The sequence below is a fragment of the Ochotona princeps genome, chromosome 2, assembly GCF_030435755.1.
Source record: "Ochotona princeps isolate mOchPri1 chromosome 2, mOchPri1.hap1, whole genome shotgun sequence".
NCBI lineage: Eukaryota > Metazoa > Chordata > Mammalia > Lagomorpha > Ochotonidae > Ochotona > Ochotona princeps.
Window position 1 is genome coordinate 41,817,819 of NC_080833.1, and position 27,129 is coordinate 41,844,947.

The 27,129-nt window shown below is 40.2% G+C and overlaps 1 protein-coding gene across 7 annotated transcripts in view; it reads right to left on the minus strand.

Annotated features, from left to right (window-relative positions):
• Window positions 1-27,129, minus strand: part of TUT4 (terminal uridylyl transferase 4) — a 125,979-nt gene that overhangs the window by 32,481 nt on the left and 66,369 nt on the right. For all 7 annotated transcript variants that reach the window (XM_058655132.1, XM_058655119.1, XM_058655139.1 and 4 more), the window contains exons 10-20: window positions 22,995-23,114; window positions 22,610-22,822; window positions 18,402-18,576; window positions 17,153-17,856; window positions 13,574-13,724; window positions 12,208-12,294; window positions 9,301-9,404; window positions 5,656-5,713; window positions 5,459-5,562; window positions 5,129-5,218; window positions 1,668-1,781 (exon numbers count right to left, since the gene is read on the minus strand). In XM_058655132.1, the coding sequence (XP_058511115.1) occupies window positions 1,668-1,781; window positions 5,129-5,218; window positions 5,459-5,562; window positions 5,656-5,713; window positions 9,301-9,404; window positions 12,208-12,294; window positions 13,574-13,724; window positions 17,153-17,856; window positions 18,402-18,576; window positions 22,610-22,822; window positions 22,995-23,114 (1,920 nt within the window). The remainder of the gene's footprint in view (window positions 1-1,667; window positions 1,782-5,128; window positions 5,219-5,458; window positions 5,563-5,655; window positions 5,714-9,300; window positions 9,405-12,207; window positions 12,295-13,573; window positions 13,725-17,152; window positions 17,857-18,401; window positions 18,577-22,609; window positions 22,823-22,994; window positions 23,115-27,129) is intronic.

Below are 27,129 nucleotides of genomic sequence, written 5' to 3' on the forward strand. Positions count from 1 at the left end.
CAAGTGACCGCAAAGGCCGGCACTGCGCCGATTCGGAGCCAGGAGCTTCTTCCAGGTCTCCCACACAGGTGCAGGGCCCCAAAATTTTGGGTTGTCCTTGACTGCTTTCCCAGGCCACAAGCAGGGAGCTGGATGGGAAGTGGAGCCACTGAGATCAGAACTGGCGCCCATATGGGATCCTGATGTGTTCAAGTCAAACACTTTAGCTGCTAGACCATCGCGCCAGGCCCTAGATTTTTTTTTTTATTAAATTTATTCATTAATTACATTGTGTTGTAATTACATAGAATCTGGGATTCTCCCCCCCCCTCCCCCCATGGTGGGTTCCTCCACCCCGCTGCATAACCATAGTTCAAGTTTAGTTGAAATTCCCTCCCTGCAAGAATTTGCCAAGCATAGAGTCCAACATCCCATAGTCCAGACAAGTCCAACTACTTATCGGGAAGACCCTCTCTGGTCTGAGGGCAGAGTCAGCAGAGTATCCTCCCGGTCAAATAAAAGCACTAATATACCATCTGCAACAATTAACATCGTTATGGAATTAATTGACATGATATTGAGCAGTCAACATGTTGGGCCCTAGATATTTTATATTTTCTTCTCTGCCACAACTATAAAAGTTTATGTGAAATCAGAATATGTAATTTTTGAAATAATTCTGATGCTTAACTCCTACCTCATAATAGTTACCCTTCTGAGAATTTATAACTAGATCTTCCCAAACACCTAAATCTACTTTTGTGCTAAGAATCAATAGCAGGTGGATGATTAATAAATTCACTACACTTATTTCCAATAATATAAAAGAGAACTCTCTAAGAGTCACCAATTCCAAGTGGGTTGTGAGTAAAAAGCATCTCTGTCAAGGTAAAATCTAGCATTTAATGCAATTAACAGAATTTTAGCAGACATAAGGAAGAATTCCCTTGGGTCTGCTCGCAATCAAAATTCAAAAGGCTGACCAAAGGATGTATACACAGGAATTAATCAAACTTCAGTCAGAAAATTCTTTAAAACAGAGGAAAATAGCATATCTGCATCTTGAGTATATAATATATACAGGTTATGACTACCTAAAATAACTTCATAATCATCTGAAGGCATTCTATGTGAAATTCACAAATGCTTGGTTCATTCACCTTTGGGTAATCTATATTATCCCATAACAAATGTTTCAAAAACAGGGCCTGGTGCTGTAGCCTAGTGGCTAAAGTCTTCGCCTGACTGCACTAGGATCCCATATAGGTGCCGGTCTAATCCAGGCCACCCTGTCTCCCATCCAACTTCTTGCTTGTGGCCTGGGAAAGCAGTTGGACGGCTCAAACCCTGGGATCTTGCACCTGTGTGGGAGACCCAGAAGACCTTCCCAGCTCCTAGTTTCAGATCAGTGTAATTTCCGCTATTGAGGCCACTTGGGGAGTGAATCAACAGAGGGAATATCTTCCTCTCTGTCTCTCTCCCTTTTTGTGTGTCTCACTTTCCAATAAAAATAAACAAATAAAACCTTTTAAAAAACTGTTTCAAAAACATTCATTGTATGATTTTAACATTAATTGAAGAGGAAAACTTTGGACATTACTTTATGTAAAAATCCTTGATATCACTTTGTGCAAGATCTACTGTGTTTAAATCTACTGTTTTCACAAAGTTTCTTTATAAGCACGTACCTCTTGTAGAACTGGAATAACAGGTGGCTTTCTCTGCTGTAAAAAGTACAGCACCATAAGGATATAGGCATATGAAGATAAACTTCCCCTGGAAGCATCTCCAATGTCACATCGCTTAAAAAAACAAAATAATTGGAAATAAAACTTGAGTATTATTCCATGCAGAAATACCACATGCCCCTAAAAAAATAATCTGGCAAATATCCTAAAGCTCAGGAACATAAAGTATTTTAAAGAGTCTGGGGGAAATAGGCACTCCCATAAATTACAAGAGTAACAAAGTTACAAAAGCAACATTTCCTTTGACCAAGGAATCCTACTGTAAGAACTTAGCCTACAAAGAAAGTGAATTTATACTAACACAAACCATGTGAAATAACTTTTTCATGCAACATTGTTGTAATTGCAAAAATCAGAAACAATTTTGGTTCATCTGTAAAGCACAGGGTTTTTGTTGTTTGTTTTAGTACTACTCACACAATGGAACGGCAGGCAGCCATTAAAAAAAAAAAGGAGGAGGTGCTGCTAGCACTTTAATACAGTGTGGTAAGTAACCAATGGTGGCAGAAACATCCCATTCCATATTGGAATGACAGTCTGAGTTCCAGCTCTTCCACTTTTGCTTAGGTAAAGTAGCAACAGATGACCTAAGTACTTGGGCCCCTGCCACTCGCGTGGAACAGCAAGAGTTCCTGGCTTCAGCCTGAACCAACTGTTGCTGTTGTAAACCATTTGGGGAATGAACCAGTGGATGAAAGATCTCTCTGCCTCTTCCTTGCTCTATGTCTCTCCTCCACTGTCCCTTTCTCAGAAATTATTTCAAATAAATAACCTTAATAATAGAAAAAAGGAAATTCTTGGTGTACTAATACAAAATAAACTCCAAGATCTATACCTAAGTAATTTCAAGATTTGATACTAAGTGAAAAATGCCAAGTACATAATATTATTTTCAGCGTGTTTGTAAGAAAAAAGGGGAAGGAAATCTGCTTGTACTAGTAGAACACATTTCTGAAAGGGCACAGGACCTTCTCAAAAAAAGGTTTATTTCACTTTTTTATTTAAAGTCAGATATACAGAGAGGAGAAGAGACAGAAAGGAAGATCTTCCATCTGTTAATTCACTCCCCAGCAGCCACAATGACCTCGAGCTGAGCCAATCCAAAGCCAGGAGACTGGAGCCTCCTCTAGGTCTCCTGCATTGGAGCAGAGTTCCAAGGCTTTGGGCCATCCTCAACTGCTTTCTCAGGCTACAAGCAGGGAGCTGGATGGGAAGTGGGGTGGCCAGGGCACGAACCGGTGCCCATAAGGGATTTTGGTGCAATCAAGGCGAGGACTTTAGCTACTAAGTTACTGCACTGGGCACAACACAGGAACTTTTAACATTGCCTGCCCTCTGCAAAAGGCACTGCATAGCTAGCACATGCACAAGAGAAACTTTCCATTTTCCACAGTAAATTCCTTTAGACATTTTGAACTGCTACTGTTTTCTTTATGCTAAATAAACATATTGACAAAGCAGGCAAAAAACAGATGGAATGCTCTGTCCTACACTCCAAGTGTGCTGAGCACTACTTTCCGAAGTGGTCCACTGTGGGGCCAGCGCAGTAGCAACTCAGGCTAATCTTCAGGCATCCCATATGGGCATGAGTTCCTGTCCTGACTGCTCCATTTCTGATCCCGTTCCCTTCTTATGGTCTGGGAAAGCAGTATATGAAGGCCCAAGTCCTTGGGACCTTGTGCTCACATGCAGACCCAGAAGCAGCTCCTGGTTACTGGCTTCAGATGGGCTCAGCTCCAACCTCTGCAGCCATTTGGGGTGTAAACAAGCAGATGGAAGACATTACTCTTTGTCTCTCCTCTCTCTGTAAAACCTTTCAAATACAAATACATAAACCTTAACAAAAAAAAAAAAATGAAAAGCAATGGTCCATTTGAAACAGACTTGACAACATTTCATGTCTCTGATTCTCTTGGTAAAAGTCACCAGTCCACTGGCAAAAGCTGGATATAAGAGCTAGTTTGGGCATCCAAACTGAAGCCTAAACATTCCCACAGCAGAATCTCATCAGATTTCTAGTACCCATTCAAGCAATAGGGGGGAATAGCTTCAGTGTGTCAGTCAATCTACACATAAGACAGCTACTAATGTTACGGATGAGGGTTCCCCCCTTTTTTGCTTTATCTGTTGTTTGGTTTTTGGATTTTATTCCCTCTTTTTTTCCTCGTCACCCCCTCTCCTTTTTAAGTAGGTTTTATTTATTTGAAAGGCACAGTGATATAGAAGGAGAAACAGAAAGAACAAGATCTTCCATCCACTGGTTTACCACCATATGGCCCTAAATGCTAGGTCTGGCCTTGGTAAGGCTGAATCCCAGAGCCTGGAACTCCATTCAGGTCTCCTACCTTATTGTAGGGGTCCAAATACTTGAGTCATCTTCCAATGCTTTCCTGGGAAATTAGCAAGTAGCTGGATTGGAAGTGGAGTAGCAAGGGTTCAAATCACAGATCCACCAGGAAATGTCAGAGTCCTAGGCAATGACTTAACCCACTCTACCACACGCCCACGATAAGGAGCAAACACTGGTCTGACTAAAAATCCACTCATTTTAACAATAAAAAACAATTTCAATGTTTGGCATCTTAAGGATAAGTTCTCAAGAGACAGGGAGCAAAAAAGCTATTTTGTCACCTTTGGAATATGACTTCCTGATTTCATAATAATTATTCATCTCTGGAACAAGTTTTTGATTAGAGAATATACCTTCAGGTATACTGAACTAACTCCAGAGAGTAGTCCAAATTAATTCTATATGTTTCTTCCTTTTGCTGAAGTTGAATTAAATTAACTATAACCCTGGATTCCGAAGTCAGGCTGATAGGTTACTCTATCCCTTCATAAATTTGGCAGTACTCCACATTGAAAGTCTCAGAAAAATGAACAGAATTATACACTAGATTCAGGGACAAAAGGTATAAGGGTCTCAAACTTGGTTTTCAAATAGTCAGAAAAAGAATGTGAGAAAGTAAGAAAGTGGATTGGGCAGCATTTCTTCCAGTGATTTGAGTTTCAGGGCCCCTTGTTTTAAAGGAGGAATAAACAAAATCATTTTGCTACTGGAATATGATCAAGCTACTGCTTCATACTAAAACTCCTTACTGAAATTCATAAAATTAATTATTTACTGAGCAACTACCATAAAAACACCATACTGAACTAGGAAAACAGGTTACTAACCTCAAAGCTTATACATTTAGCAAAAGAACAATAAGAGAATCCAATGTTGTAACAGCAGCTAAAAAAGCATGTGGTTTTATTGGTAATGTTCTTTTTTCTTGATCAGATGAATCTATCAATAAAGTCAAATACAAAGTTTCCTAACTCAATCTGACATCAGCATGCTTTACATTAATTATCATGAGTATTCCAACAACACAAATGGTTAATTATTTCATAAATACCTTGGCAAACACTTTCATAGTATATCCCAAGTACTGCACTCTAGGATCAATAGCTGCGTAAGTAGCCAGCATTCTTGTGTTATGCTGAGCCTGAAAAATAATTGCACATTTCAAATTTCCTAACACAGACTTACAAATCACATAGATGTATGCAAATATAAAACTTAAACAGCAACTAATGAGTCAATTAAAAACCAATCTTCAATCTGAAAGAAATACCAAGATGACTTCTTCTTCTTATATTATTCAGACTGAAAGTTTTAAGCATAAGTCAGAAAGTAAAAACTTCTACAATAAAAACTGTTAAGTGTCCTAGAAAGAAAAACTTACCAATGTATTATATAAACTGATATCGCCTTCTAAACCACTTCGTCTGTGTTCAAATTTTACGATAGGCACTTTGGCAGTAGTTATAGGCAAAATATTTCTTAACCCTGATTTAAAAAACAAAATTATTTAATTAGATTATGTAACTTCTATAATGTCAAAAAATGTTGCTCTTGTTTGAAAGCTAAAATGTTAAATACCTGGGTGTCTCTTAAGGATTTTTGCCAAGTTTTCAATTATTTCCTTACAGTTTAATTTCTAAAAAATAAAACACATAATAAATTAAAGTTTGATACAATTGGACCCCATGCAAATTCATAATTAACATTCATGTAAAATTTCCAGCCTTAAAACTCTGTAAATAATCTAGCTACTGAAAGCATGAGATTCACAGAGCCATATAAATTCCAGGATAATCTGGAAATAGGACAGAAATGCAGACTCGATAGTTCTCTTCCTGGTCTACTAAACCATAATTTGTATTTTAACCAGATCTCAAGGTAATCCACATAGAGCTAGAAATTTGAAATGCATGACAACAGAATAACATGGTTTTTTTTCTCTATTAAAAATTTACTTATTTTTATCGGATAAGCACAGATCTACAGAGGAGAGACAGAAAGATCTTCCATCCACTGGTTCACTCCACAAACGGCTGCAACAGGCAGAGCTGAGTCAATCTGAAGCCAGAAATAACTTCTGGGTCTCTCACGTGGAAAAGGGTCCCAAGGACCTGGACTATCCTCCATTGCTTTCCTAGGCCGCGAGCAGGGAGCTGAATGGGAAGGGGGGCAACTGGGACATGAATTGGTGCTCATATGGGATGCATGCTTGGAGGTAGAAGATTAACCAGCTGAACCACTGCACCAGACCCAAGAGAATAGCATGGTTTTCAATACACAAAAAAGTCGAGATTGATTTGGTGAGAACAAAACAGTAGAGTGTTTAAGAATGCAGGCTCAGAGAGGCAGGCTTTTAGCCTAGTGTTTAGGAAACTTACACTTAAACTGGAGTAACCACATTCAATTCCTGGCTCCAACTCCTGACTCTAGGTTCCTGCCAGGGCAGACCCCGAGAGGCAGCAGATCATGGCTCAGGTTTATTGGATCCCTATTGCTTATATGAGAAACCAGGACTGTATTCCCAGCCCCTGGGTTGGGTCCAGTTCCAGCCCCTGCAGCAGTGGAACCAGCACATGGGAGCTTCCTCTGTCTCTGTCCCTTTGTCTTCCAAATAATTAAAACAGGAAAAGAAAAAAAAATAATAACATTGGCTCTGATTTTAGACAAATATAGGTTCAAATACTGACTAGCTATATGATTCATCTTTAACCCTTCTCTAAAATCAAAATAAACCCTATAGACTTATTGGAAGAATTACATGAGATATGTATGTAAAGCATTCAGCAGCATGCCTGGCACAAAAATAGCACTTTATATCACTGAGCTATTTATTATTATTGGTTGATAAGAGGAGCGAAAAAAAGGCAATCCTATGACCACCTGCACCTATTGCTGCAAGGAAATTTTTATCTTAACAAATTTAAATGTGTACCTTTTCTAAAAAACACAGAAGAGATGATATGGCAAATATAACCATAATAAATAAAAGCATAACAGCATCATAAATTAACTACATTAAGTTAACGGACATAAACATGGAATCCTAACAATTATTAAAATCACTTTTGTGTATCTCCAATATCCTCTTTGCAGCTGCAAGTAAATAGTAGCCAGTGCAGCATAACCTGAGGATTTCAGGGGAAACAGTAGCTAGTAACTCATACAAAATAAAATGAATTAAGGGGTTAATAAAATGCAACTGTAACGAATTTTTAAATTTTCCATTATGTCTCATCTGGAAGAAAATGTGTTATGCAATGTTTTTACTTTTCAATATGAACGGTACACATTATATATATACATATATATATATATATAAGTCCTTACTGATTAGATGTTTGATTTTTAAATTTCATGGATGCTGCTTGAAATGCTAATCTCCTCCATGGGGTGGGGGAAGCACTCTCTATTCCTTCAACTTTGGCTCTTAAAAATGAAGGGCAGCCTCTTTCCAAGTAGGTAGTACTATGTAGAAGTTAAGAACAAATAAAAGATGTATAATTTTTCAGTTTCTTAAGAAATTCTTAACAATAGAAGCACTACCATAGAGCCAGAAATAAAGAGCTCCCAAGTATCACTGTGATTTTTTCTCCATATCTAACAATTTAAAAATCACCTTTTAAAAGAACTACTTTAGAAACGCACAGGTATGCTCTTCTGCTGAATTCTTTATAATGTAACAAAGGTTATACTGACATCACACAGATGCCAGAAGCTTGGCCTCACCCCAATCTTGCAAGCAGTTCCTGGTTTTGAAAAAAAATACCAACTGCCATGCTGGCTAAAGACTAAGAATCTTCAGAGATTCCCTAACTTGTCTAATTGTTCCTACGAAAGGCTGGAACTCTTCCTGCCTGTCCAAACAATCCCCTCCTTCAGCGGAGCCTTTCTCTATTAAGGTCTGATCCACACACAAGGGGAGTGTGAGTATGCAACTCTCCCTGCTGATACTGCAGTCGGGGAAGGTCTGCTCCTGGCATCTCACAGTGGAACTCGGAATGCTTTACATTTCAGAAGTAGTGGTTAGGTGCTACAACATTATTAGTACTATATTTAAGCTATATTATGGGTTAAAATAATTACAGAGAGGCAGTGAGACATAATGGAAATATGAACTCAGGAGTCAGACAGACCTGGGTATGAGTCCCGGCTCCAACACTTACTAGCTGTGTAAACTTGGACAATTCAGTTTATCTGTCAAAGCCTCAGTTTCCTCGTCTGTAAAATGGGGGAAATAATACCTACCTCAAAGATGGTTGTAAGAATGAAATGAGAAAATGTAGATAAAAGTGTTTCCTGGGGACTCAACAATGTATTAGTTGCCCTCCCATTCAAAAAGTTTCTAAAAGCTATCCTAACAAATCATTTATAAAAATGTTCTAGGGGAAAAATTGTGCCATGATTACTCAAAAATTATAATCAACATTTAGAATACAATCCATTTATACATTATACAGCCACCTGTATTTCATATCTATAATACTTCAAGGATATGACCTCATGGAATAGATCCAGAAGACAGAGCAAACAAGATCAATGTCCACTAGTAACCTGAAGCACCACCTTCTCACTGGGCACACATTGTGTGTGTGTGTGTGTGTGTGTGTATAAGAAAGTTATGGCAAATATGTATTACACACACAAATAGCTTACAACAAAGCACTTGTAACTATTGGTAACATAGCTTTTGTCTTATGAACTTTTGGAAATCAATAACTTTACTAACTTCTTTTTTTAAATTGGAAATTCAGATATACAGAGAGGAGGAGATACAGAGAAGATCCTCTGTCTGATGATTCACTCCCCAAGTGGCCACAATGTCTAGAGCTGCGATGATCTGAAGGCAGAAGCCAGGAGCCTCCTCCGGATCCCCTAGGCTAGTGCAGGGTCCCAAGGCTTTAGGCCATCCTCGAGCATTTTCCCAGACCACAAGCAGGGAGCTGGATGCAAAGTGCGGCTGCCAGGATTAGAACCAGCAGCCATATGAGATCCTGGTATTTGAAAGGCCAGGACCTTAGCCACTAGACTACCAGGCCGGGTGCAACTTTATTAACTTCAAGATGTGTTTATTTTCTAATCTTAAATGCTGAGTTTTTTACATACTAAACAAACCTGCTGATAAACTTATTTAAGAAATGACAAATCTTTTATAATTATTACACAGAGAATTAGGTCCATCATTAACAAGAATACATTTCCATATCCGTGTCTAAATACTCTTACCTCTGCATTTTCATGGCCTTCCAGGGTCATACAAATATCCAGATCACTATCGCGAAATCCAAATCCATTCTTAGAAGAGCCAAATAAGCACAATCTTGCCTTTTCTAAGAAAAGCAAAAAAAGTCAAAAGCCTTTTAATTACTAGGGAAGAGAATTCTTCTATTATCTATTAATGGCCTAACACAAGGTGATCTTGTCTACTTCCAAGGCTTAAAATTGTTTTTTTTACCTACCATAGGAAGACACCTACCACAAGTACAGATCTTTAAAAAAATCTTTTCCCTTTACCTTCTAAATTCTTTCGATGTTTATTTGCTTTTATTTACTTGAAAGGCAAAATGACAGAAAAAGAGACAAAGACGCGTTCCATCTGCTAGTTTATTCCCAAACAGCCACAATAGCCAAGGCTGGGCAACAAGGAAACCAGCAACCCAGAACTCCATTTAGGTCTTTCACATGGCTGTAGGAATCCAAGAACTTTGACGCAAGCAGAAGTGTCGGTACTCAAACTAGCACTGCAATATGGGAGGAAAGCATCAAGTGGCGGCCTAGACCTTTTCCCATATGTCCAACTACTTTTACACTTTACTACCACTACACACTTTTCCAAAGACATTACAAATGTCACATCGAAACTGAACTGTCAAATTCACTCCAGAGTTACCATGACTGCAGCAGTTCCTTCTCAGCAAACAGCATCATTGACTCAGTTGCCCAAGTCCCACTACCTCAGTTTCCAAATTAAAATCACTAAGATCTTTGGCTTCTTCTAATTGACTTATAAACTCATGTATTTTCACTTTTCACCATTAGCACATTTTATAAGGGTTATTTGAGTACATTAAAATCAAAATATGGGAATTGGGCCCAGCGCCGTGGCCTAGTGGCTAAAGCCCTTGCCTTGAACGAGCCAGGATCCCATATGGGCACCAGTTCTAATCCCGGCAGCTCCACTTCCCATCCAGCTCCCTGCTTGTGGCCTGGGAAAGCAGTCGAGGATGGCCCAAAGCCTTGGGACCCTGAACCCACGTGGGAGACCCGGAAGACGTTCCTGGTTCCCAGCTGCGGTCACTTGGGGAGTGAATCATTGGACGGAAGATCTTCCTCTCTGTCTCTCCTCCTCTGTATATCTGACTTTGTAATGAAAATAAATAAATCTTTAAAAAAATATATGGGAATTTAGAACTGCAAAATAAAGTACTTTGGGGACCAGTGATGTGCCTGAAATACCAGCATATCTCATGGGCACTTGTTCAGGTTCAGGCTTCTCCACTTCTGACCTAGCTGTCTCTTTAATAGTCTAGGAAAAGCAACAGAAGAGGGTTGAAGTGTTTGGTTCCCTGTCACCTATGGTAGAGACCTGGATGAAGTTTTTGGTGTCTAACTTTTCGTCTAGCTCAGACAGGACTGCTGTAGCAGATGGGGTACTGAACACCAAATGAAGACCTCTAACTTTTTTTTTAAAACACTTACTTATTTTTACTGGAAAGTCAGATAACAGAGAGGAGGAGAGACAGAGAGAACAACCTTCTGTACGATGATTCACTCCCCAAGTGCCTGCAACACCCAGAGCTGAGCTGATCAGAAGTCAGGAGCCTCTTCTGGGGTCTCCCACCCAGGTGGCAGGGTCCCAAGACTTTGGGCTGTGCTCGACTGCTTTCCCAGGCCACAAGCAGAGAGCTGGATGGGAAATGGGGTTGCTGGGATTAGAACCAGTGCCTATACGGGATCCCGGGCATGTATGGCAAGGACTTTAGCCACTAGGCTATCGCACTGGAGCCTTTTTCACTCTTTCAACAAATAAATCTTGGGGAGAAAAAAAAGAGAGAAAGAGAAGGCGAGGGGAGGCGAGGGGAGGCGAGGCGAGGCGAGGCGGGGCGGGGCGGGGCGGGGCGGGGCGAGAAGAGAAGAGAAGAGAAGAGAAGAGAAGAGAAGAGAAGAGAAGAGAAGAGAAAAGAGAAGAGAAGAGAAGAGGAAGTTAACTCTTCCAGGGTACAATTCAATCAGTTTTACAAATGCTATCTTAGCACTCATGATTAATTCACCAGAATTGAGTGATTAATCCCTAGCCTACTTCTCTTTCACCTTTTCTTATTTTTTATGATTTATTTATTTTTATTTGAAAGAATTTCAGAGAATGAGACAGACAGAGAGAGAGAGAGAGAGAGAGAGAGAGAGAGAGAGATCAATCCTCTATCTGTTGATTCACTTCCAAGAGGGCCTCATTGGCAGAGGCTGGACTGGTCTGAAGCCTAGAGCCACAGTCTCCCAGATGGGTGCAGAGGCCCAAAGATTTGGACTATCTCCTGCTGCTTTCCTAGCCACAATAGCAGGGAGCTGGATCAAAAGTGGAATATTCAGTCCTTTAACCAGAGCCTATATGGAACGCCGGTGATAAAGGCGGAGATTTCCTCTGCTATGCAATGGCTCCAGCCATAACTTCATTTATGACACTCTATCTCATGCACTCAAACCACACCAACATCCTGGCTGACCTTCAAACATGCAAGACACAACCCAGTCTCAGTGTCTTCATATCTCTATTCTCTACAGCATTTTCTTCTTGGATATTCATATAACTTATTCTTCATGTTATTCATGATACTATTCAGGTGACACTTTTATCAGATACCTACCATAACATTCCACCAGGTCTAATTTTTTATCTCTTGACCTTCATTGGCATTTATTATTTGCTGGTCTATACTTAATTGGTTAGCTCCCCTTCTGAAATATAAGTTTTATGAAAACAGGTTTCATCTCTTTATTAGCACTATATCACCAGCTGAAATACGCTATATTATCAAATAATATCTAATATATAAATAACATTCAGTAAATTTTAAATAAATGAATTTCAACAGCACATTAGTATAGTAATGAAAATGATTGTCATCTACGACATACCATCATATTCTTTTTGAATAAACTTTTCCAAACCAATTAAAATTTGCTCTCTGTTGTGTTGTTCAGAGAAAGGTGGTGACAATTCATCTAGATTTCAAGAGAAAAAAGAAAAGAAAAACAGAATGCAAAAATTTCTTTTAAGTTTTTAGCCCTAAAATTTCCCTTGCAATCTCTCCATTTTTTCTTGATTTCTCTGACTAAAATCATGTTACTGGGGAAATAATCACAGGGGGAATGGAAAAAAATCATTTTTATAGACCTATGCACATTTCACATGATTATTTTCCTGATGCGACAGTTACAACTATTTTTACGACTTCAAACTAATGCTGTTTTCCTCATTCTATTCTCCCTCAGTAAAGCTCGTTTTCACTCCTGTAAATACATTCACATTGCAACCACAGTTAACTGGTCCACTCAAATCTGACAGTTCCCTTCAAGGCCTGATCAAATTATCTCATCCAAGAACTTTCGCCTAATCAGCGCCTTTACTGGCTTCTCCTTATTTCAGTTTCTTTAGTTTCTGAAACTACTTTCCACAGCCTCCTAGTCTGTCCTTCCAGTTTTCTAGTTCTTTCACTGATAACACTCATTCTATCATTCTGCAGAACCACAACAAGGTCTCTTTCTTTCTGCCAATGTGCCAGAATCATCCCTAAACGTTAATATAGTAATGGGAATAAACAGCTTATATAACTGCCATAATTAAAGTAACATAAAAGTATCAGTGGTTACACAAAGTATTAGGAAGTAAAAGATGAAATACTGGTGATTTGTCTTTTAACAATGGTGAAACTCTCCTGTTTAATACTCTAATTATGACTAAAACAGATCACCTACTTGTGAAAACCAACAGAAACTTGCAATACAGAGTGAACTTAAGTTCAGGCAAATTGAAAAAAAAATTATGTAGGATGTCGGGATTTCAGTATAAATGCTAATGACAACATAAGTCTAGCTGTGCTATAAATATGCGACAAGACCTAAGTAACTCTGAAAATGATACAATCAGTTATACTAATGGTGAAAGTAGCTACACATAAGCAGTATTCACTAGCTGACAAAGTTGTTTCCTACAGGAACATGGCCTAACAATTCCTATTCCGCCATATAAATGTACTACAATGAAGAAATCAAACTAACGTGTGGCCGATGGTGGAAACCAGTAGGAGTTGAAGACTGTCAGGATTCCCCCTCCCACTTCCCACAAAGCTCTGCACACATTAAGAAAATACTTTGGGTCTCTAAACTATTTGGGATGAGCTGTATCTAAACATATTGTAAGATAATTATTTTAAATTCACAAACTGAATATTCAATAATTAAGAATATCTAGTCCCAATATTTGTGGTAACAAAAGCCTTACCAAAACATCTTTTACATACTAAATCAAGTATTTCCCGAAATCGGTTTGTCATTGGTGGCAAAGGTTTTAGATCAATTTTCCTGAAATCCTCTGGGCAATCATTTTTCGAATGGCCATCCTTTTTGCAGACACTGCATACTATTGTTGGTGGCTATGCAAAAGCAAATATAAATAAATAAATAAATAAATAAAATCAAACATGCAAGGTATTTCATCACACAAGAAGCATCCCTGAGAAGAATCTTCTACGTAACACTGTTCGGATAATACATACTCTCAAAAAGTTATAAAACAAAAACAACTCCCAAAAAGAATGTTAATACAACATTAGATATTTAAAAGAAAAAAAAACCTTAGTCAACCAGTTTTACTACTAAACTTAAAATAGGAGACAGAAAGTATGAATTGATTTAAACAGCTTGACAGCTGTCAAAGAAACAAATATGTATTGTCTTTAAAAGTTATTTTACTCATTTATTTGAAAGACAAGACAGTGAGAGAAAGGCAGTGAGAGAGAGTGAGAAACAGAGAGACCATCCATGTCCTGAATCATTTCCCACATGGCTGTAATGGCTAGCAATGGGCCAGACTGAAACCAGCAGCCAAGAACCTAAGACAGGTCCCCCACGTGAGTACAGGGATGAGTTGGGGAGGGGTGGGAGGTGAGTCTGGAGCAATGGCTCAATTGGCTGATCTTTCATCTTTAGGAGTTAGCTGAATCTCAACTGAACTTAAACTGTGGTGATGTAACAAAGTGGAGCAATCCACCATGGGGGGGAGGGTGTGGGGAGGGGTGTGGAAAATCCCAGTACCTATGAAACTGATACAATGTAATTAATGAATAAAAAAAAAAACTTAAAAAAAAAAAAAAAAGAGTTAGCTGAGCCCTGCGCAGTAGCCAGGATCCCATAGCCGGTTCCGATCCTGGCGGCTCCATTGCCCATCCAGCTCCCTGCTTGTGGCCTGGGAAAGTAGTCCAAGATGACCGAAAGCCTTGAGACCCTGCGCCCACGTGGGAAACCCAGAAGAAGCTCTTGGCTCCTGGCTTCAGATCGGCTCAGCTCTGGCTGTTGCGGCTGCTGGGGAGTGAATCATCAGATGGAAGATCTTCTCTGTTTCTCCTCCTCTCTGTATATCTGACTTTCCAATAAAAATAGATAAATCTTAAAAAAAATACAAGATCCATGTGTCCCCTCTCTGTATATCTGCCTTTTCAATAAAAATAATCTTTTAAAAATATATATTAAAAAAAAAAAAATAGAGCAGCCAGGGAACAAATCAACACCCACACAGGATTCCAGCATCACAGTTATCAGCTTTTTTTTTTTAAAGATTTATTTATTCTTATTGAAAAGTCAGATATACAGAGAGGAAGATCTTCCATCCACTCAGTCACACCCTAATGGGCCACAACAGCCAGGGCTGTACCAATCCAAAGTCAGGAGCCAGGAGCCAGGAGCCTCCTCCAGATCCCCTCAGACAAGTGCAGCGTCCCAAGGCTTTGGGCCGTCCTTGACGGCTTTCCAAGGCTGCAAGCAGGGAGCTGGATGGTAAGTGGGTCACCAGGATTAGAACCAGTGCCTCATGGGATCCAGGCGCATGTAAGGCAAGGACTTTAGCCACTGGGCCACTGGGCCGAGTCCCTGAAGGTTGTTTTTTTTTTTTTTTTAAGATTTTATTATTATTATTGGAAAGCCGGATATACAGAGAGGAGGAGAGACAGAGAGGAAGATCCTCCATCCGATGTTTCACTCCCCAAGTGAGCCGCAACGGGCCGGTACGCGCCAATCCGATGCCGGGACCAGGAACCTCTTCTGGGTCTCCCACGCGGGTGCAGGGTCCCAAAGCCCCGGGCCGTCCTCGACCGCCTTCCCAGGCCACAAGCAGGGAGCCGGATGGGAAGCGGAGCTGCCGGGATTAGAACCGGCGCCCATATGGGATCCCAGGGCTTTCAAGGCGAGGACTTTAGCCGCTAGGCCACGGTGCCGGGCCCTGAAGGTTGTGTTTTTAAAATACTCCACTTGGCTTACACATGATTTGTGCTATGATGTATACATTTTGGATGCTGATATTTCTTTTCTTCTTCTTTTCTTTTTTTTTTCTTTAAGGCAAATTTATAGAGAGAAGGAGACACAGCTTTCTCTAGTCTGCTGGTTCACTCCCCAGATAGCTACAAAGGCCAGAGCTGAGCCGACCTGAAGCCAGGAGACAGGAGCTTCTTCTGGTCTCCCACATGAGTCTGGGGTTCCAAGGCTTTAGGCCATGCTCTAGTGCTCTCTCAGGCAACAAGCAGGGAGTTGGAAGGGAAGTGGAGCAGCTGGGACTCAAACAGGCACCCACATGGGATCTGGCACTTACATGGTGAGGATTTACCCTACAGAGCCATTTTGCCGATTCCTGATATTCAACTTTATGTGCTATAACTGAAACAATGTGACTCAGGTAAAACTTTTTTTAGTAACAAAATTTTTACCTAATTTTCTATTCCTTGGGCTATTCTCTGTGATTTAAAGAATATCTCAGTGAAAGATATCTGACCTAACAGTTAAGATGTCAATGTCCCCATCAATGCACCTGAATGTGCAGTCCTCTTCCGACTCATGATTCTGGGAGGTAACTGAGATGCTTCAAGTAACTGCGCTCCTCCAACCTACATGAGAGACCCATACTGTGTTCCTGACTCCCATCTACAGTCCTGGCCGTGCCCGTCATGACAGGCATTTGGGAAATTAGTCAGAGGATGAGTGCATGTTCTTTCTCTCTCCCCAACTCTGACTCGCAAATAAATATTTATAACATACATATATATATGCACACACCTTTCTATTTGGAGGGGAGTGAGAGTGTTAAAGTTCATATACACCCACTTCAGAAGTAGTCCTATCAGCCAAAATACAAAGGTACAGCGGCAGAAACACAACCTAGATCTTTTTTTTTTCCCCGTCATACATGACAGAGACACATGAAGAGTCAAGAGAGAGCTCCCATCTACTGGTTCAATCCCTAAAAGCCCTCAACGGCCAGAGCTGAGCTGGTGCAAAGCTGCAAAGTGGGAATGCTCCATATTCCATGGTCTCCACATGAGCCAGTTACCAACACCATCAGCAGAAGCTGGAATCGGGACTCGGGATACCACCCAGTTACTCCAATGTGGGACGTAGGCAACTTAATAAGTAGACTACATGCCTGCTCATTTATCATATTTATATTCCCCCATCACAACAAAACACAATACTAGAACAATGACACTATTAGAATTTTTAAATCTTCTGCTACTTTTAAAAGAAAACAATATGAATAAAAAGTAAAGACAATACATATGCTGAATTTGCTAAATGAATTTTCATAAAATAGCATACGAATCCTTTCATGTATGAGAAAGGGAAGAAAGCCAGCAAATAATACAGTGCTGAAGCCTTTTGGGTCTCTGCAGCCATTACTTAAAGGCAATTACAAGAGGAATATGTTGAAGACAGAAACACACTGAATTATCCTTCCAAAATAATAACCATTACCATTCAAACTATTTGTACATTTCAAAATCTAAAAGCTATAAAGAAATATGGTGCCATATCTTACCTTGCCAGAGGTTAAAATAAATTTATCAAACACAAAATATAATTGCTGGGAGGGAAGGTTATCATCATTAGTATCAGAAGCATCTTCTGTAGTTTTGCAGCTGCAAGAGGTAGCGGATGTGTCCACACTCAGAATCTGATGTGAACTCTCAGTTTCTACATTTGACCTGCAGTCTGTTGTCCCAGCAGATTCAGCTGGGTCAGGAGACTTACAACCAATGCAACGACATTGGCTGAGCTCCTTTTTAAAGCAAGTTTCTGAAGGTGCTAAATCATCTTGTTTCTTCACTGATTTTAGCTCTAATTCATTCCCTTCAGTGGCAGTGGAAAGAGATGAAGAGTCCTGTCCAGGGTCAGCCAAATCCAGTTCATTTACCAACAAGCCGCCTTTGTCACCAGTACATCTCTGTGACGCACATTCCATTTCGGTGTATTTCTCAGGTTGCCCTCTATCGGCATTTATTGTTTCTGGGTTTTCCCCAGGAAAAATACAACAGTTGTTTGACATATTGTCAGACTTTACTGATTTCTTACTGTTTATTTTTCCCTTTTCTTTTCTCTTCAAATCCACTGTAGATTTATTTCCTCCCTTCCTCTGAGGACTAGCAAAATAACGATAGGCTGCCCTGAATCTCTCCACGACATATTCGTAAACAAGCTGGCTGTTTAAGCTCCGTGCAACATTCCTCTTAACTGAAAATGGATCTAATAAAAAAGAAAATGGTCAGTAGGTAAGCCTCCATCAATAAACTATGTAAGACAACACAAGTACCTCCCAACTGCTAGACTGTCAGCATAGTATTTTTCCCCCAGGTCTTTCTAACATAGGGACCCAAGTAGAGTTCTTGAAAGCTGTGGAATGGAGATACAATAGCAGTATCTATTATTTCCTCATTAAAGAAAAAGCTAAAAAGCAAATTGAGAAAACAATAAAAGGCAATTAAAATGGCTGAGAAGGCTAACTCAACAATTACATTTTAAGTGAAGAAATTGCTGCAATAAAAAGCCATGTCATTATGCCTGCCTTTTTCACTGTCACTGGAATGTTCTAGAACCCATTAATTATTTTTATCTCTTATCCTACCACAATTGATGTTCTTGGGATTTAATTTGGAACCTTACTTGTCAACATCAATTGTTCATTTCTTCCTCATTTTAGCAAAGGGATAAAATCTGTAACACTGTATTAAAATAAATGATTGGCACACCCCCCAAAATTTTCCAAATGAAATACTGCACACCAATCTCACCTTCAATAGCTATCCGCCTCTTAGGCCAGTTTTTGTTCTCTCTTGTTAAAATATCATGTATCCGTACACATATGACATATTCCTCCAAGGCAAAATCCAGTGTGTAAAACTTTAGCAGCTCTAACCATAACTGTCCCAGGGACACCTGATTTATTGTTTCCAAAGTTAATGGAGACTGAAAAAGAAAAACTACCTTTAATTTAAGCTTCACAATAGTATATAACCAATCAATTTCCAGTTTGAAAAGACTTAAACATCATTTTTTCAAAAACTGAGGAATGAGGGAGTAACTTGTCAAAAGGCTGGGAGCAAGGCACAGGGCAAGGAACAGGGTCCCTTGTGTTCTTTCCAGTAAGCCAGTGATTCTCAGCCTAGGATGCAACTTAGAATCACCTGAGGAACAGGAAGATACGCTAACGCCCAAATGCCACATCATTTCATCTTTCCTACCCCCACACGCTTTCATACTCCAAGATTCTGATTTGCCTAATCTAAGTTCTTGGCCAAGACACAGAATTTTTAAGGCTCCCTAAAGTGATTCTCAAATGCAGCAAAGGCTGTAAACCAGAGTAAAAATTGCAATAATTCTTTAGTCAATAATTACTTTTGAAATCTAAATAAATATGCTGATTCAAAAAGAACAACAATAACCTGTTCCTTCATTCAGTAAACATTGTTTTACAATCTGTTTCCTGGCATTGTAACAAGGGTCAAATAATGAGTACTCACAATTAGTCAAGCTCATGGCACCAAACACTTATAAAAGCAGCACATAGATTAACAATTCTGCAAAGTATATATTCATAGGGCAAGAATTTGACTCAAGACCATATAGATCCATAATGTGAACCACTACACTAAACTGCCACTGAAATTGAGCTCCTAATGCATACAAGTATTATTAGTCCAGGGAGAGGCAATTTAACAATTACACCAAAGTCACATGCTACACTGGATCTCTAAACCAGGCGAATCACAAGAGGTAATAACTGAAATCCAGAGGAAATAACTTGATGAAGATTGGCTAAAAACAGCCAGTGGGCAGAACAGACATAAAACAGTCATTCAGGCATTCAACTCTCAACTCTCATCAAGTGCGTACTCTATGCCAGGCAATGTTCTGGGCATGTGGGAGTATTTCTTAGGGGAAAATCCAAAAGATTCTTGCCTTCATGGAGCTTACATTCTAGGGAAAGAAGACAAAAAAATAATAAGTAAATTACACAGCAATAAGATAAGTGCTATGGAAAAAAGAGATGTGAATGTGAGAGCAAGAGGTTACTATGTTAAATAGGGTGGAAGATGGATGCAAACAGCATTTGTTCAGTGGTATGATATAAGGAAGGGGAAATTTTTATAGCCATATTGAACAAAGAGTAAGTTATACTAAGTAGAAATGTTACTAAAAAAAAAATCCTGGAAGTTACTATGTAAGTGGAAAAGGGGAAGGACGAGAAGAAGAAGGAAAAAAAAGTATACATCGAAAATACGGAGCAACTGAACATTCCGAGCATCAAGAGGGTAAAGGGCCTGGTGATCCAGAATAAACTACACTATTCTGTTGAGGATTTTCCTAGGAAACTCTGCTAGGAAAAGAGCCTAGAGTAGCAATCTAGCAGAGATGATCCTGGCCGAGACTGGAAGGTAACAGCAGGGATGAGCAAAGTGAACCAATTCTGAACATACTATGAAGTAGCAGTGACAGATTTTCCTGATATAGTTGAGAATGGAATATGAAAGAAACCAGTAAGGCTTTAACAATTGAAAGGATGGAATGCTGTCAACTGAGATGTTTTAGAACCTTGAATGTAGAATAAATTTCTGAGGAAAACCGGCAGTTCAGACAGCAAGTTTTCTAGATCTGACACATCGAATGTACAGATAGATAAACAATTATGGGGTTCAGAGATAACTCTGGCTGGAGATTAAATTTAGCAGTTATCACATATAGATAATACTTAGATTAAAATCTATGATACTGAGGCTGACTTTGTGGCATAATAGGTAAAGCTGCCTTCAATGTTCGCATCTCATATGGGTAAGGTTTACTATCCCAGCTGCTCACCTCTGATCCAGCTCTCTGCAAATGATCTGAGAAACGGAATATCGGGCCCGGCGGCGTGGCCTAGCGGCTAAAGTCCTCGCCTTGAAAGCCCCGGGATCCCATATGGGTGCCGGTTCTAATCCCGGCAGCTCCACTTCCCATCCAGCTCTCTGCTTGTAGCCTGGGAAAGCAGTTGAGGACAGCCCAAAGCTTTGGGACCCTGCACCCGCGTGGGAGACCAGGAAGAGGTTCCTGGTTCCCGGCATCGGATCGGCACGCATCGGTCCGTTGCGGCTCACTTGGGGAGTGAAACATCGGATGGAAGATCTTCCTCTCTGTCTCTCCTCCTCTATGTATATCTGGCTCTAATAAAATGAATAAATCTTTAAAAAAAAAAAAAGAAACGGAATATCAATCTCTCTCTCTCTCTCTCTCTCGTTCTCTCTCTGCAACTCTGACTTACAAATAAGTAAGTAAGGAAGGAAGGGGAGAGGAAAGAGGGAGGTAGAGAAGTTTTAAAAAAATTCCATGGGACTGGCTGGAATTATTAAAGCTATCATGGACTCAACCCTGCACACTTAGCATTATGAGACTGGAGAGAAAAGCAGACCTAGCAAAGGAGATTAAAAAGGAATAATCAGGCCCAGGCACAATAGCTTAGCGGCTGAAGTCCTTGTTTTGCACGCACTGGGATCCCGTATAGGCACCGGTTCTAATCCTGGCAACCCTGCTTCCCATCTAGCTCCCTGCTTGTGGCCTGGGAAAGCAGTCGAGGATGGCCCAAGGCCTTAGAACCCTGCACACGCGTGGGAGATTCAGGTGGAGGTTCCTGGCTTCAGATAAGCTCAGCTCCAGTCATTGTGGCCACTTGGGGAGTGAATCATCAGATGAAAGATCTTCCTCTCTGTTCCCCTCCTCTCTGTACATCTGACTTTGCAATAAATAAATAAATACATAAAAAGAGGAATAATCAATTATGAATGTGATGTAGTGAAAAGTCAAGTAAAGACATTTTTCAGGGAAGGAAGTAACCAACTGGCAAACACTGGTAAGTCAAAAACAGATAAAAATTAGAAAATGACCACTGGATTTAGTCATGTGAAAATTAAGAGGGGTAAGCAGGGGAACCCTAATCAGCCTTGAGTTAGAGGAAACAGAAAATGGAAATATTGAATATAGATAATTCTTCCCCCCTTTTTAATGCAGACAATTATTTAAAGAAGTTTTAGTGCATGGAGAGTATAAAACAAATGGGAGTGAAAGTGGTATCAAAACTTTTTCTTAAGATGAGAAAAATAAAAGCACAATTGATTCGGTAAAGAATGAAAAGCTGATGATTTAGGAGGCAATGAGAAGAACTGCAAGAAAGATGTTCTCATGTGGAAAATAAGGGAATAAGATTGAATATGTAAATAGAAATAATGACCTTGGGTAAGAATATAAGAAGTTCATTTATGAAGGCAGGCAACCAGACAAGTACGTGACTACAGACAATGCTTCTGATTACTTCAGTATTCTCAGTGAAGTGGTAAAATGAGAGTATTTGGGGAGACAGGAGAAGGTAGTTAAGTGAAATAAGAGCTAAGTGGAGAAGGAAAGTGTACCTAGGAAACTCCAAATAATTTAGTACAGCTGAAGCAATGAATGATATCAGAAATACTCCGACTTCTATAATGGTCCTTCTGTCAAAGACTACAAGCTTTTAAAGGATTCAATTCATGGCCATCCATCTCTGCCTCTTCAGCACCCAAGATAATACCTGGCATATGGCAGATCCGAGATAAAGTAATGGTGAATGATTAAATAAGCAAAGCAGTTCCTTTTACAGCACTGGGTATGTCTCAAAGCAATCTGGCAACATCATTTTCAAGTACTAAAATTTTGGTCGCAGTCTAACACCTTGAAGGGAATTCTCCTTATCTAGACGGAGAAAGATACAATGCAGTACCTTGATATGATTCAAACAATATGAGCTTTCACAGATACAGTTTAAATTAGGGAATTTTATTACTGAAAAACTAAACCAGATCAACCCCTCACTTTATAGTTGAGGAAAATGAGGCCAAGAGGCTTGCCCAAAGTCAATTAAAATCTATTAAAACAGCTTCAATTGAAGGCATTACAAATTCTACAGATAGAAAAGCCAAAAACAAAAACAGCTTACTTTGCCATGTTTTTCCTTCATGGCATTACTTTGGTTGTCTGTTTCTGTCTTCTTGGTATCATCTTTTGGTTGGTCTGCCTTAGCTTTGTTTTTCTCAGCAATTGAGTTTTTCTCAGTTGCACTCCTTGAATTATATTCCCACTTCACAAACTTCTCTTCTACTATGCCCTTCAGCTGAAAGTCATCCATTCTTTTTGGGTCAAAGCCTTCAATCTATATGAAAAGGCATTCCAAATTGGTAGTTGAAAAATTATTAAAACAAATTTTTTTAAAGATGGACAAACAAACAAACAAACCAGAATTCCATCTTAAAATGTTTGAGTAGAGCTCTCTCCAAGAGCAAACTACATATATACATGCATATGGATCACAAACTCATGCTTACCCAATTTCCAAGTAAGCAAGGAAGAAGAGGGGGTTTTCTTTGTTGTAGAAAAAACATCACCATTAAAGCGAAACAGTAAGAAGGGATTCCACCATCAGTTTGGGAGTCAATATAGCATAACTGCAAGAGAAAGGAGAAAAAGGATCAATATATAGCTTTCCTTCATTTTCAGTGAAAGTAGTTTGTTACTTATATCTTAATCATTAAGCAGCTCAAACAACAATGAAAAATTTAGGTAATGACCCACAATTTCATCACCCGGAAAAAAACATTCACACATTTCATGTATTATTCTACAAAACTATTCATATTTTAGTTTAACAGGATAGAGTAATACATAGCCCAGCGGTCTAGTCAGAGTCCCCTAAGAAACCTTGTCCAGGTGACTTCAGACTTGACTTTCATGAGCAACAATCAGTAAGAGTCAGATACATTCTGTCACCTGCACCAAATAATGTGTATACTGGTGGATGTGTCACACCAATCTATGGGTATTATTGCAGGGCACAACCAGCCTGCTAAGATCAGGATCCTCACACATACCAGCAGGTACAATGGCATAGTCAGGGTGACCCCAAACAACCCCCACGAGGCCTGCACCTAACTCATTTTCCTGTGTACCAGCCTCTGCTGCGGACCAATCTGGCCTAGCCAATATCCCATCCAACTCTCATGCACAGCCATGGGCACTGTCTGCCCTCCCACCCAAGACCCTGCCCTCATGTATGCTGACAGGTGTTGCTGCCTTGTCGAACCTAGCCCACCCCTAGCCCTGGTTCTTGTAGTCACCAGTATAGTTACTGTCTAGCAGCAAAGTGCTCATAATTCCCCTATCAGGCATGTACCCACAGTTGCCCTACCAGGCATGTACCCAACCTGGATCTTGCCCCTAAGAGGTACTGTGATTCAGCATGATGTAACTTGCACCTAGTCCTGGCACTTGCCAGCTGGTCAGTGGTCTAGCCAGGATGGCTCACACCCATTCTAGTTCTCATGCATGCCAGCTGGACAATGGCATACTCTTGTTTTTCTTAAAGATTTATTTATTTTTATTGGAAAGGCAGATATACAGAGAGAGGGAAACAGAGAGGAAGATCTTCCATCCGATGGTTCACTCCCCAAGTGGCCGTAATGGCTGGAGCTGAGCCAATCCAAAGCCAGGAGCCTCTTCCTGGTCTTCCATGCGGGTGCAAGGTTCCAAAGTTTTGGGCCATCCTTGATTGCTTTCCCAGGCCACAAGCAGGGAGCTGGATGGGAAGTAGAGCCGCTAGGATTAGAACTGGTGCCCATATGGGACCCCAGCGTGTTCAAGGCAAGGACTTTAACCACTATGCTATCACGCCAGGCCCAGCATACTCTTGATTTAAACAGTTTTACTATAGAAAAATAAGTCTTCCTACACTACTTTCCTTCTGAATTCGTTTTCCTTAGGATTTATTCTTCCAAATACATTTAAAGATTATTGTATTACCTCTTTTACATTACTTATAATTCTAAGTGGAATTGCTGTATACATGAAACTTAATTTAATGAAATTTCTTATTTTAGGGATATATCCTTTCCCTTTCTAAGAACTTGGTTATCTCTGCATTTTCCAGATATTTTTCTACTTCTAAAACTTACCCAAAATCAGTATAATCTACTTCAGATTCAACTTAACTTGGCACATTTCTGCCTGATGTAACAGAACACTTGGCGGATTTGGTTCCTATTACCACCTTTTCCTAGAATCTTTTCAAAGCATAAATCATACGAAGTTATATATGGCTTTTGAGAATCTTTCTGTGGGGCTAGACGCAATGCCTCAGTGTCTAAATCTTCACCTTGCAAGTTGCTGGGATCCCATATGGGTACCGGTTTGTTTCAGCTTCTCCACTTCCTGTACATCTCCCTCCTTGTGGCTTGGTAAAGCAGTGGAGGATGGCCCAAAGCCTTGGGACCCTACACCCATGGGGGAAATCTGGAAAAAGTTCCTGACTCCTGGCTTCAAAATGGCTTAGCTCCAACTGTATAACCACTAAGGGAGTGATCCAGCAGAAAGAAGATCTTTGTCTCTGTATCTCTTTCTTCCTGTAAATTTGACTTTACAATAAAAATGAATCTTAAAAAAAAATCTTCTGGGCGCGGCACAGTAGACTAGTAGCTAAAGTCCTTGCCTTGCCTTCTCCAGGATCCTGTATGGACCCCAGTTCTAATCCTTGCTTCTCCACTTCCCTTTCAGCTCCCTACTTGTGGCCTGGGAAAGCAGCTGAGAATAACCCAAACACTTGGAACCCTGCATCCATGTAGAAGACCCAGAGGAGGATCCTGGTTCCCTGGCTTCTGATCAGCTCAGCTCTGGCCGTTGAGGCTACTTGGGGAGCTAATCAGTGGACAGAGGATCCTTTTTTATTTCAAAAAAATTTTTATTATTATTATTTTACGATAAAATTCCATAGGCCTTGGGTTTTCCCTTACTCTCACCGCATTTCTCCTTTTCCCCACCGAGTTCCTGTATACTATTACTACAATATAGTTCTTCATAAACAGTCATACATCCATCATTGTGGGCATGGTCAATGGCAGAGTCCAGCATCCCACTGTCCACACACAGTTAACCGTTTCATTGGGAGTCCATCTTTGATGTGGAAGTAGAGATGCATACTGCATTGTATCCTCACATCTAGATATGATAGTCTCCATTACACAGTTAATATACATCCTCTTAAATGAAAAGCCACAATACAAAATCAACAAAAGGAAGAAAAATAGAAATTTACACCATGAAGTTGTCAAGAGATTTTGATATTTTAACAGTACTGGATTGCTTTCGATCCTGCCACTACAATCATGATGAAATCTCTCCAGAATCCATTGGCTGCTATGGTCTATGTCATGGCCCTGCCTGACAGTTAGGTACTGGGATCTAGCTCTGTTAGACAGGTCCTTAGCCATAGCTTTCCTGTAGGGTGGTATGTGGCAGTCAGCGATGCTCTGCTCTAACAAGTCCATCTTAAGACTCCCATGTGGGCTGGTCCATCAGTCTGACCCACACATATCTTCCTGTCTTTCCCCTCCAAACCACCAGGTCTCAATCCCCTGGCTAACCTGAAAGTATTGGGCCCTGTTCTTGTGTGTCCCTCAAGATTCATTCCTCATGTATGTTTACGGTGGCCTTATCCATAGATGTCCCTTGGTAGTAATTCATCACCCCCAAGTCCCCAGAGCTTAACAGCGGGTGGCCAGCAGGCGGAGCCTGGCACCAATTGGTGCTTTGGCCACCCAAGCTAAGATGGTCCCAGCTGCTCAGAAGCAGCCAGGATAGGCCACGCCCCCCAACTTAACCTACCAGAAGTGGCTGATGGGGTGAGGGGTCCTGTTTGCATGTCCGGTCCTCCATGCCCTCCAAGGTGGAGCCAAGATAGCCCTAGTCGACAGAAGATATTTCTGTCTCTCCTTCTCTCTCAAAATATGCCTTTCCAATAAAAATAAGTAAATCTTTTTTTAAAAAATTTCCTCTGTGCTGATGTAGTTTGAAAGCAAGGAGAGACCCCTCTCCCTTTCCCCTGCTGCAAAGGAGAAAAGTAAAAATAACTGAATCATTGTCCCACCCACCTTCCTCCATACCTCAACCCTTCCCATCCTAATTGGAAGCCTACATGGGAGCATATTCCTCTCAATTATGGAAACAATATTAAAAATAAAATTAAGGAAAAAAATTGCTGTGTTTTCTCCCAGCCACTATTATCCAGACAGCTTACCACAGACTGGATCCTGGCTTTGGATTAGCTTAGCTCCAGCCATTCTGGCCACTTGGGGAGATAATCAGTGAACAGAACAGCTTTCCTCTCTGTCTTTCCTTCTCTCTATAAATCTGACTTACCAATAAAAATAAAAGCTTTTTTGAAAAAGTTGAATATATTTTATTTTTTTATTTTTTTGATGATTTTACATAGTTGATTAGGGTGATAAGGGTCAAGAGCTACAGGAAGGTGTGTGAGAACAGCATTTTCACATTATTTTTTCCTTCCTGTATCTGAAGGACAGGGGATGGGGTGGGAATGGTGGGGATAAGGAGAGAAGCCACACCCAGCCTCCCAAACACCTCTACACCCTGTGTCTAGCCACCCCAGGGTCTCCAATGTGGGGCAGGCTC